Source organism: Lampetra fluviatilis, chromosome 23 (assembly GCF_964198595.1).
Source record: "Lampetra fluviatilis chromosome 23, kcLamFluv1.1, whole genome shotgun sequence".
Taxonomy (NCBI): Eukaryota; Metazoa; Chordata; class Hyperoartia; order Petromyzontiformes; family Petromyzontidae; genus Lampetra; species Lampetra fluviatilis.
The window spans coordinates 11,368,570-11,381,669 of record NC_136297.1 but is presented as its reverse complement, the minus strand read 5'-3'; the positions used below and the strand labels follow the sequence as shown (position 1 = coordinate 11,381,669).

General features: G+C 46.6%; 1 protein-coding gene across 2 annotated transcripts in view; it reads left to right on the top strand.

Moving 5' to 3' along the window:
* LOC144940792 (uncharacterized) overlaps nucleotides 1–13,100 on the top strand; it is a 158,406-nt gene that overhangs the window by 8,043 nt on the left and 137,263 nt on the right. For both annotated transcript variants that reach the window (XM_078867200.1, XM_078867199.1), the window contains exons 2-3: nucleotides 594–671; nucleotides 7,093–7,158. In XM_078867200.1, coding sequence (XP_078723326.1) covers nucleotides 594–671; nucleotides 7,093–7,158 — 144 coding nt within the window. The remainder of the gene's footprint in view (nucleotides 1–593; nucleotides 672–7,092; nucleotides 7,159–13,100) is intronic.

Here is a 13,100-nt window from a genome sequence, read left to right as displayed (position 1 = left end):
TACGTTTTATATCATGGTTATAACATCATATTTTTGTCTTGCAATGTATAGCAATGTATTAACACGAGTGTGCCCTGTGTAATGCTGACCAGCTTTCCATAGACTTGGTGGTGTTTACTTAAACTTCAATGAGGTTTTAATTCCATAAGCATTGCCACAGTTCCCGTTAAGATTGGGGCAGCAAGAATTAGTTTAAACGACTAAATAAGGGGTGGCCGACCTTTTTGTGGTTTCAATATTTATTCCTCCGTGTGCTGGGAGCTTCATCCCCAGCATACGGAGCGAAACGTTGGTCATCGTGCCGAAGCACATGCGGCGCTCAACTGCGAAAGCCTACGCAGTAACTTTAATAAAATGATATCGTTTGACGTGGTACCACAATATCAGTTAATCCGTGTCCGTATTGGTTGTGTAACTTTTGTCCCCCCACAGTGGTGAGCAATAGGGGTCCCTATGTTAGCGAGCAACCCTCTGCATCATCGGAGTGCCCTCTGACGGTATAGTATCGTGGCGAGAACGTCACACGCGGACCGGAGTAGCGAAACGGGGGGAGTGACGTGCCATTCTGTGCGGCGGCGTGTGTGTTTTGACAGGCGAAGCCGGTGTATGGAGGTTGGCTGTGTCTCGCCCCCGAGGGGACGGATTTCGAGAACCCCATGCAGCGATCCCGAGTAAGTCAACTCCGCCCATCTGCCGTGATAGGGGCCACCCTCCCTGTCCTCCCTTGTCCGCTTCTGGATGTAAAATGTTCTTTGGCTCGTATTTGCTGCGACATCGAAGTGGAATATATAAAGGTTAGGGACTGATAGGGGATCCAATTTTACCCCTTGTAACTTATTAACTCGCGGCCAGTCGATATTCTGTTGCCCTTCGTGTCCTTTGGTTTATTATGTTGCTGTAATGGCAGAGCAGAATGGAAGCAGGCCAATTATACGTCTGTTTACGTCATGGTGAACAAACTGAAAGCAACCCATCAGTTATCTCATTACGTCTAATCCTCCCAAACTCCTCACTCTGTACAACTCCTTTCTCACTATATACTGTATACACACACACTCTTCCTTACATGGCATACTTTATACACGCAAGAAATTAATGACCTCTTTGGGGAATTGGTTGTTGCATTTCTTTGCAAATGAAGACTAAGTGCTGTTTATTTATGTCGGTATGAGAGATCCGCATTTAGGCGTACATCGCCAGTGACGTGTCACCCCCTTTGAAAACATCTGAGAATGCTCGCGTTGGGGCAAAATTCCTTTTGCTTCGGAGCCAACTTCCTGACGTCAGGAATCGCGCACGGGGCAGGCTTTAATTTTATTAATATAGAAAGCCGTGGCCCGCGAGCTGTCGGCAAGGGATTAAAGGGAGGCATGAGTGAGCGTTAGAGTACATGTCTGGAGCCGGGGATCTCTCCGAGCTGACACGGCTCTGGTATGCCATGCCGCCCAGGGAATTCGCTCTGTTTATAGAGTTAAGGGCAGGCTGTGAGAAAGAAGCGCCCCCCTCACCACCCACCCGTGCCCCCCCCTCCCCTCTGACGTATGTTGTGATGCTGCGCAGATGCCGTTGACCTGTGCAGGCAACAAAAGGCATTTTTAGTGTCCCATTAGCGAGCGTTTAGTTCGTCGAACGGGGATGTGTTGATTTGCAGAACCGAGGAGCGTTTGTTTTCAATTATTCATCGATTTAATTACGTTATACGAGGCGTTTCGCTGAACCTGAAATTCTGAAATGCACCTTACACCATTGTCTAAAGCGTGGTCGTATATCAAGGTATGGAATTAAATTAATGACATTGTCAATTCATTATTTTATAGCTGTTTGTGACCGGCAATAAGTTGGTGGCTATTTTTAGAGGTATTGTGCTCTCCCAAGCAAGAAATAATAACCCAATTGTTGGTACTTGCCATTATGCGAATTGTTGGGGCTAAATCCACCGTATACATTTTCTGCTTATAGATCTTGATGAGAAAATATGATGTATAAGGTTGTTTTTGACTTAAACAATGAAGATGAAGTATTCTGCTCTTGCTGGCCTTTTGCCCATGGGTGGTTGTTGATTGCGCTGAGATTTTGGCAACCACTTGGTTTCTTTACCTTTGAGGAGGCAAGTGTTTGAAACGTTTCTTAGCCTGAAATAGAGGAATCGGCCCATTAACCTTGAATATTTGTGTGCCTGCGGAATTGAGATATCGCATCAGCGGCCAAGTGATTGAACTCGGATTTAAACAAATCTTGGCACAAATATCCATGAATAGAATACATAGATTTTGCGCACCTATATTGTAAAGCTTGGCATTTTTAAAATGTGTATATTATTTTGCCAATGAGAAGCAAGGCTGGTAATCAAATGGTCCACTTTCAGATGTGGTAATTTTCGATTTAAATTACTGTTGAAAGCTGCCAAGTCCTCGCTCATTTCCTACACTGTGCACGCTGCGTGGCACGCAACTTTGGACAATTCTGGCTGTAATTCCAGATTTGTGGCCGAGGAGACTTTGCGTGCTTTCAGTTGCGATTTCGTGACCACCAGGCTCGCCTGGCTAGTACCAAACCATTGCATGCTGCCATCATCAGTAACTATTTAAGCTGGGCTAACTAAAAACGAGAGTGACCTCCGTCGGTGACTGCAGCTAGCTTGCTTGCTGATTTTTAAAGTGCCACGAGCCCAAACCTCACCGCTGTTTTGTCAACATGCGAGAGGCCCTCTTTTCGAATGAGTCACAAGTGGCTGTAATCTTTTGTGTTTTTGTTACACGCGCCACCCCCCCCCACCCACTCTTACATTTTAATAGAGATTGCTTTACTCTTCAGACAAGCCTAATAACTCGGGAAAACACATTTACAGTTTGCCGCGCACTTCATTATCAATAACAGAGGGGGGTGACTTGACAGCGTCCTGTTTACGAGCAGTGTTTACCACTTTCCTTGCTTCGTGTTGTTATTTTATTTTCCGATTGTGCTCTGGGGTTATTGTGTACCCAGTTCAAACATCGAGGCTCGTTTAAGTTAATCTTACTGTGGCCAGTGCCGTCCACATAACAGGTGTACATTTATTTGATCAATAAAAACTGTTTCTTACGTAATCTCGTGTTAAATTCATGAACGGTGGGGGAGGGGCGTTACATTCTTTGCAGTGCGCGTCGAATACACGTAATTGTTGAAACACTTTGAACACGACGTGAACCGAGTAGGTCCCGTGCAAGATTTCTTGACGTAGCTTTCATCGCTGCTCCCTCAACACGCTGCAGAAATGGTGCGAGTGAAAGCAATGTGGGAGAAACATCATCTCAAGGTGACAGGAGGCTCCGATGGCCAAATATAAAATCTAACCTTTGTACGCACGTAATGATTCGACCCGCACATTGCAATTCGATTAATGTTCATGTTTTTTTTTGGTGGCCAGTGGTCATGATTAGAGCAGAACTCGCATGACTTGATTACATATGACTAGAATTAGCCTATCCCGATCATTAAATAAATCGGTTATTCTCCCGAGTGTACGTTCGATTAATCAACTAATCGCGTAACACAAAGATAGTTGGGGTGGGTGGGGGGGAAGGGAAAAGTCTCACCTCCCTTTCCAAGTGTGTCGCTGGATGGGAGGTAATGGGCGGGGCTTGGTGACGCCACCGTAGTCGACAACCCACGTCAGGCTGGGCGTGGCCTGCAGGGGGCGGGGGTGGGTGGGGGTTTCTGGCCTTCAGCCCACGTCAGGCTGGGCGTGGCCTGCCGGGGGGTGGAGGGGTGGGGGGTTCCGGCCTTCGGGAGGCAGGATGTGGGGGCGGCCGATGTTTTTAAAGGAGACCCGAGAAATCCACGATTTATAAAAGTAGTCGATATTCAGCGTTGGTGCTGTTCGTTGACTAATTGTCCAAACTCTGCGGAAACAACATACGCGAATCGATTCTTACATGCGTAATTCGATGGCCTTGTCGCGAGAATGAGAATTGATTCAAATTGCTGATTTGCTGCTCCATCGTGCGCCTAAACCCGTGCAGTCAGTGTTAAACGCAAGAGCGACGGTGCAGTTCCCAGGGGAGAGCTATTATATGTCTTCGTACATAAAGTAACACTAATGAATTACAGGAATAACATTTGACGGTAGTTTGTTGCACAGCTGTTCAGATGCCGCGTATGTTTTAAGTAAATTGGGCTTTAGAACGTGTCGCCGTTGCAATAGAGAGCCGGGATAATAGGTCTCGGCGAATATTACGTGCTGCGGGAGAGAGTGCATGATGTTCATAAAATGACAGCACAATCTGCGATGACAATCAAGTCAATACATTTTGCTTCCCCCCCAACATGGAAAACATGACGAACAACTTTACTTTTCACTCTCCCCGGCAAAGTGCTTTGAATATCAACAAAACAAGCATTGTTAAAATTGGATACGCTGGCAATCGTTAAACGCGAGTCACAGTCGTTCCTGTGACTTACCCTGCATGAAAATAACTTGCGAGTGAGATTTCGCGAGCCTGTCCATTTACACAGTGGGAACGGTGGTTGATTTCTCGCCGCTAAGACGTGACAGACGCACCGTGCGTCTGTCTACATGTTTGTGCAGAAAAAAAATATAAACCACCGTTTCCAAGCATGGCTGTACCATTGTCTTTATGAACGTTGTACAAACGTATGCAGCCCTGCTGGCTGCGTACATCAAGTTTAGTTTATCTAAATTGGTGACATTTAAATACTGTATGAAGGATAAGACAACCGCATGGATTTTGCTCAGTTTGACAGGCCTCTCTCGTTGGACATTGCCTCTCTGCCTGTGGGTTTAAATATTATAAAAATGTAATTGTATTTTTGTAATTCAAATATAGTTTTACTTGTGACATTGGCTGCATTGTTGTGGTTTAAGTGCGGGTCCTACTTCAAATCACAACAGATTTTGATATCTGCTTTTATTTTTTTGTAGAGTCATTTTAACGGATTGAGTTTGACTGCCAACAATACCAAGCAAGCTAGGGATTCAGTTTCTTGGCACCCCGGCCTTTAACCGAAACATCCTGCACAGTGACGTGGTGTCGGAATGTATACATCATCACATGCGCAGCATTCCTAATTTGATTCATTTGTCCCAATGTGGCGAATGAGGCTCGTAATGGCCCGATGTAATGTGCGTTGCGACACCAGCGAGCTTGCGACTCGCAAACGATGCAGTTTTTAATCTCGGGAGGGCATAACTGCGACGACCATCCGTAGTCCCGTCATCGCCAGAATTGCAATTGTTTCACGGGTTCCCGGCCTAAGGGGGTTGGGGGGTTACGCTTGTAAACTATTTAATTTAAAACTGAACCATTTTTTTATTTTACCAGGCAAGGCCCACTGAGCTATGTAGCTTTTTTTCAGAAGCGACCTGGCCACAAATGATAGCCCAATGAAGTGGGCTTATCATCACGTGGCAATTTACTGCAGGCAAATACTCTAAAACGTGTGTTTCTGAATGTGGAGGGAAAAATCGGAGCACCCGGAGAAAAATCTACGCGACCACGGGGAGAACACGCAAACTCCAAATAGACAGACGTCAAGGTCGGGATTGAACCCACAACCTCTTGTGTACCAGGGAAGGCAGTTAACATCTCGCCACCGCAGCGCCCCTCTTGCCAAAGCTTTGTTATTTTCTCTACGTTTCAACAACCAAGTTATACAGTAGTGCTGTACAGAAGATGAAGGACACTCACCTAATGGTGTTTTCCCCCAATATATTTCGAGGGCTTCCTTCAGCAAGCCTTCCCCCTCTGATTGGGTGGCCGTGATTTAATTTAGCACGATGTGCTCTTGTTTTTATAATTTCATATGGTTATTATTTTTATTATTTCCCCGCACCTTCGTTTAGCGCGGTTGGTTACGTAGAGGTGCGAAGGAAGTTCAACGTACGTACGTACAAACATCGAGTTTCCCGTATCTTTGTAATTGTGTATCACTATTCTATTATATTCTTGGTTCTTTCGGTAAAGTCACGTAGAAGGGAAATAATAAAATAATAGAAATATTAAACAGGAATCTTCTGAATCACTACATTAGCATGTTCCCGCAGCGCCAGAGTATATGCGTTTATTGTATTGTTTTGTTGTGCTTTGCCGTACTATTAGTAGGAGTATAACATTACTTCAGTGTTCTCCAGCCGCAGTTCGCTCAACATAAGCCCGCCATAAGTCTTCTCATCATTACATTCTGCAATGCTTATAACGCACATGCTGCCACGTTACGCAAAAAATGACATAATTATAAGAACCGTGAATATTACGGTGTACTATAACCACGGCGCCATCAAATACTGATTTAGCAAAGCGCTAATTTAAAAGCTAATCGCTATTTGTGTAGAACTTTAATATGTTGTGCTTTAGTCATTTTTTCACAATTTATCAGGAAATAAATTGTGAAAAAGATGACGCATGATGTATGTATGTGTGTCGAACTTCTTTCGCACTGTACTTAGCCAACCGTGCTCACGCTATTACGATCTTTTGCAATCTGGACGATACGATTATTGTGCCTTATATCAATCAATGCACAGTAGGATTGCCCCATGACAATATTTCCATTTTAGATGATGTTCATCTTCTGCATCGTCCCAACTAAACCTTCCATCAAGGGCATCGCTTTGGTGGCGAAAAGAGCCCCCTGCGTACACAGCGCTACAACCGTGCGCCATCAAATGTCACGTGTTTAATCAAAACAACTTTGCTTTTAACCGAGCGTACAGCCATAAATCAAATAAAAATAAACGCACGTTCTGCAGCAGTAGGGCTAACCTCTCGTGCTTCTCGTCACCAAGGGCCAGCAGCGTTCCTCTTGTAAACCAACAAGGGCCGCGCAGGCCCGAGCGCAGCGGTGACGACGCAAGGCCGCGGAAGCCCCCCGCTCGCCCGGTCAATGAGGGCAGCCCCCCTGTGTGTACGTGTCCGTGCGTGTTAAACTTCTTTGGCAGCGTATGTAACCAACCGTGCTAATCGCTGACTGTGTCTGTCCTCTTTTTAACCGACTTTTGAGAGCCAGATTGCTCTTCCGTGTCAACGTGAAATGTGTTGTGTGGACTGCCGTTAAGACACAGTGGCTCATGTTCCTCATCTCCCTCCCTTCTAGAAATGGCAGCGGAGGTTCTTCCTGCTCTTTGAACATGGCGGACTGCGCTACGCCCTCGACGAGCTGGTAAGTTCGCAGCCAGCAGCGGTACCCGGTGGCCGTCTCCTGCCGGTGGGGGGGGCCGTTTGACCCGTGTGTGCCTTGTACTGCGAATCAATGACGGTGCTCCCGTAGTACCCGTCAGGTAGTCCATCTTCCAAAAGTGGCTGCGGAGATGGAGGTGGGGGAAAAAAAAAATCAATCGTCTGATATAACGACGTTGGATTGGGTGAAGATGAGCGCAGATTTTGCCCAAAGCATTACGAATAAGCGTGCAACTATTTGACCTTCCACAATCGATGAATTGTCAGTGCGCAGAGTCGCTGTTGGTGGGCTCCTTTATTTCTGCCCTTGCGACGATGAATGTAGAATCGCCACGGTGGCAGCGAGGTTTTCATCAACGCCCACAAACAACATACTGGCACATGAATAGCATGCACAGTGCGATCGTGTACGTGTAGGAGCACAATAATTCGGTGCGATTCGTTACACGGTTACGTCGCCCGTAACATTAGAGTGAGCGGTGCCACTGAAGGGGTGGGTGGAGGGGGTGTCGGGGGGAGGCTGACAGGTAAGCGTGCGAGCAGGTGGTACGTTGACTTTTGCCGCCCGTGTCGCAGCACAAGTTAGGTTACCCCACCCCCCGAGGTCCGTCCCCCCCACCGTGAAGAGGCTCTCGCAGAGAGCTCCAACCAGAGGTCACAATCGGGTACCCGATACCCGTACCCTACCCGATACCCGGCTACCCGTACCCGGCCGGGTACGGGTACAGGTAGCCGTTTGCGACCCTGGTGCGTACGGGTACGGGTAGGCCGTGAGTCACTGGTGAGTAACCGTTTGTCACTCATTTTGGGTAGGGTACGGGTAGGATACGGCTACCTGTACCCGGCCGGGTACGGGTACCCATTGGCGACCCTGGTGCGGCCGGGTACGGGTAAGGAATCAAAACCCGTTTGCGACCTCTGGCTCCAACTCAATGCGTGTTGGTGTGGGCTGCCCAGTCCCGTGACCCCCGCGCCGTGTGGTCGATCCCCTCCCCTGGTGAGCATGCGTCCATGTGGGAACCGAGAGAGGAAATGTTCGTCTTCTTTATTGGACAGGTCGGGAAGCATGGGGGTGTTTTCTTTGCGCGTTGCTTGTGTTGTGTACTAAAAATAACGAATGACATAATCGGAGCGCGGTTCGTTTAAAAATGCACAAAGCATGTGGATGCAACTGCATCTCCCGTGCGGTGTACATGGAGGAATATGTTGGGAGTTTTCGTTGTTAGTCGTGGGTTTACTGGCCTGGTTTTTACGATAAAATAACAGGAATAATTTAATTTAAATACTTCCACATTTTTTTACTCTTCATAGGAATATACCAATGTTTTAACAGATTGAAAAACTGCAGGATGAAATTATTCAAATGTAGTTCTAATCAAGTGGCCTTGTCACTTCCAAACATGAATATTATCTGTGAGATGCGGTCGGTTAATGGCTGCTGTATTATTCCTGTCGTAGACGGATGTCTTTTACATACCTTACAATTACCAATTATATTTAGAGCAGGGCAAGTGAATTTAATATTTGAAAATGGTCTGCAGTGCAGTCTTGCGGAGAAGTTGTACATGAGTGGGAGGATATCTTTTGTATGGGTTGGAAAATGGAATCAAATTATCCAGACGTATTTGCATATCTTTTTTTTACAAGCAATGTGGGATGCTTAGGCCCACGTTATTTTTAGAAGTGTCACTGTTGATGAGTAACCATCTCATTTTGTTGACCACCAAACTGTACAACAATTTTTAAAAAAATTAGATTGTATAAAAATGCTAATTATTCATCTGGCACGGAGTGTGCCTTTACCTCTAATTACACGTTTTAAATATTTGTTTCTCAATTAGTGCAGCAGGCTTTAAATTTAAACTATCTGCTGTCAGCCGTGCATTCGTCTTTCTGTATCGGAGGCGCTACTTAGAGATGATCATAAAACCCAAACAGGAGTATTGTTGACAAGCTGTTAAGGGCCCTCTGTGTTCGTCGCTTGTTGCAGGTTCATGGTGCTAGTGCCCACGGCTCTCCCGGTCAATGCCGAGGGTGCGTTAAACAAACAATAAGCACGCCGTCCACTTCACAGTGGCGATATTTGAAAAGATGAGGCCATGTGTGCCGGTGTCATGGTCCAAATGTGCCATATTTTTTTAAAAAGGTAGCCGCAAATATATTAACTGGGAAATGCGTGGCATTCATCAGCGCTATCTACTGTGAAAACTTATCGGGACCCTCCAGAAAAAGAGTCTTGAGACTCATTGAGACTTTGCTCTGTAAATAAATCATGTAATGACAATGATATGCTATGTAAAATACTACAATCCCAATAATAGGAATCGTCTTAATGATCCAAAGCTTTCGATGGCATTTATAAACATCCTAACTTACCTAAAAATGTTTAGCAATTGGTTTTACATTAATTATTAATGTGCTAGAACCATTGTGCGTTCAGCTACAATTGTTTAAATTGCCTTTCGGGGAAAGGAAAAAAACAGTTTTATCTTGTAGTGGAAAAGAAAAGAGACATTGTCAGAGCTTCTCAAAGCTGCCCTTGGCTTCAGAGCAGCCACTCGCCTTTCCTGTGTGAAGCAAAGTCTGTCGCAAAAAACTAAGTTCGACGAGTCTGCTCAGATGCAAAGAGGATTCCTGGGCTTTGCCTTGGATTAGACTTTACTTGTTTTGCCTGACGCTAATAATAAAGGCACGTGGCCACTGTGGATCCTATAAATGTTCTTTAAAACAAAATCATTATTTGCCATGATTGATTTTTTGGCGTCAGGCCACATCGTCGACCTGAACAAATCTGTGTCGTTGAGAACCCTCCACCACCTGACGCAGCCAGATACATTAAATCCTCGTGTGTTGCACGCGTTTTAACACGGCAATTGTGAATGTCTCGGCTCACCGGCGAGTTGCAGAACAATATCCTCACAGAAAAATGTAGTAATTGGATACAAACACCAACTGTGGTAAGACAGTTGTAATTTAAAAAGCCTCCCAACATCGCCAGTCATGGGGGGGGGGGTTTATTTTTTAACCATACTTCACCATGTTGGTCAGTGTGGGTTAGTGAAGAAGATCCGCCCAGGGGCTGGTGTTTGCCGTGGCTGGGAATCTATCTCAGATGACTGTGTTCGTAGCCACTGTACCACGGCTTCTCCAAAAAAGCAATTTTTATTTATGTATTTATTATAGCAGAAGCCAAAACATTAACTAAAATGCCGAAAACGTACGTTCGTGCGTGGTTTTTTGAAGAGTAAAGTTTGTGCTGAAAGTTAAAGACTCGAAAGACTCACCTCGGAGCCAATTAAAAAAAGGTTGGCGAAATGATGTCACCACCACCACCTATTCTATTTCGCACCTATCAATCGGCGGTCTCCACAGTTTGTCAAAAAAGTTGTGCCCCCTGGCATGCGCTTGGTGTTCGACGCTGGGTTACGAGCGAGGTGCAATGAAAGAGATCATAGTTATAATGGATAATAAAAAACATTACTTAGAAATGGCAGAACCACTTAACTCCCTGCGATAGCATTTCATTGCATTTCCCCCCCTTTTCATTACGCTTTAAGCCGTACTCTTCGTAGTCTTAGGAAGAATAACGCGAGCACTAAACTTCCTGTAAATAGCATCGTTGCATTCGGATTTTTTTATTTGCTCACTTTCATTATTTTCGTTGATTGATGCACTTTTGCTCCTCGTGGACTTTGATCTGTGTAATCGTCCCAGTGTAGTGGCTCTGCATGAGCAGCCTTTAGCCAAGGCAGGTCGAATCTCTTAAGCCCCCACAAGTGAGAAATTGGAAATCGCGTCCATGACGGACGTTACAGCATTCGTATCGATCGGTGTCTGTGCGCTCACGTAGTGAGTACGCTGCTATACATCAACGTACCATCGTCAGAATCGGCCACGGTCAATCCGCTGCTGGATAACACCGCTCACTCTCCTGCGATGCAACAGTCCGCCCGGCACCTGCACGCAAACTCACCTCCAGGATGCATTCCAATTCCTTGGCATTGATTAATCGATTCAAACTTCATTTCATGCCGCTGGTATGCGTGCCAAAATCGTACACGTGAGAATCGATTGTTTGAGATTTATGAGTGTCGTACGTTTCTGCGATGTACCAACGTTTAGGCCAACGGCACGAACAAAACCACCCCGCGGGACGGACGGTGACACAAAGCAGACATTTTTTAAAGGATCTCCCATTTATTTTCGTGTTCGACCCATCGCAATTCAATGAACCGCCGGGGGCGGTGAATCGTCACGCACCTGCTATTTGCGCGCATGTTATAATTAGCGCTACGGCTACGGGATGCGTACAGGTACAAATAGCGTGAGCGAAGGTGTGCGTTCGTGCCAGCGCGCGCTAACGTCGCGGCGACAACGCATGCCGCATCACGCCTTGCTGTCGGCTGGCCTGTGCGACGTCTCTGTCGTTGGTGTAGGTGCAGCAGCGTTTGCCCCACCACCCCCCACCGCCACCGCTACCCCGAGTCTCTCATGCAGCTCTTGTTTCTCGTCGGCCAAAGGCGACGCGAGGTTTTCGCGTTGCACGGCAGGCACGGCGCGGTCGCCCGAGGCCGTGCCATACAAGAAGTGCTTTGTGCGACGTCGCAGCGAGAGTGCGAGGATGTTTGTTGCAGTAAGAGCTGGCGCGACAGAGAAGTTCCCCCCCACCCCCCCTCTTCTTCAATAAAGCCCCCCCCACGTCTATTCTCTTTTTAACCGACATTTGAAAGCCAGATTGCTCTTCTGTGTAAACGTGAAATATGCGTCGTGTGGTCTGCTCTTAATGACAATTTGGGGAGTGGAATTTTGAGTGGGGGGGGAATTCAAAAAGGTTCATCGACACGGTCGTGTATTTACGTGCACCGCTCATTGGCACGCAAACGGAGTGCGATCGCGAAGCGGGTTCACGCTTGGCTTCGGTGATGACGCGAGCGAAACGGCGATGTCCTTCTGCCTGACGATCGGTAATGAATGTTAATTTGGGCAACTCGTGTTTTCCGTACCACTCGTGGCACGTGATTTGCCGATAAAACTCCCAACGTAAGTGATGATTTCACTCGAGGAAAACTTGGTGACGGAAGCTGCCGTAATGTTAAATGAGATGGAAAGTAACGGGATATTTGTGATATGGCAGACGGCTTGGATATAATTTACGGCGCTGTCTTTGTTCGGTTGCTGGGGGTGTAATGGAGCGTTGGCGTGCTCCTGCCTGCTGAGAGCAATGACGGATTCACTTTTTAATTTCTAAAAGAAGACACGACGGACAGGATCAAGGGTGTCCCACTGCTGTGCTTGCTGTGTGTTGCGGCCTGCCTGCCTGCCTGCATCCCTCTGTGGTTACACAACACTAGCCCAACTCGAACGCGAACAGCTCCAGCTGAGATCTACTCTCTTTCTTCCCCAAGTTTTCAGCCGTGACGAAAACACACCCCACGTTATGATGCGCACTCCATTGCTCTCATGTGTACATGTACGGTCGCTAGGATGCACAATATCGCTAAGATGTGCATTCGATTGTTATGGTGTGCACTCTCGTTATGATGTGCACTCTAATGTTATGCAGTGAAGCCTATTAGCTAAGAAGCACACTTCATCGCTACGATGTGCATTCTCTCTTTGCGATGTGCACTCTTTTGTTATGATACACACTGTATTGTTATGATGCTCGCCCAATGTTTCACGATGTGCATTCCATTGTTATGATGCGCACTCCGTTGTGACGGGCACTCGCTAGTTACGGCAGGTCGTTATTGAAAGTACTAGCTTGCGCTATCTTCGGTTGCGTGCAATATATAAGCACTGACATCCGGACATTGGGCCCCGTTGCTAGGCTGCGTGTTCCAGACTGCAGAAAGTGTGGCAAGCAACACTCCCCCATTAGCACAATTGATACCAAGGCCACGGAGGGATTGGATTTCTGCGCGG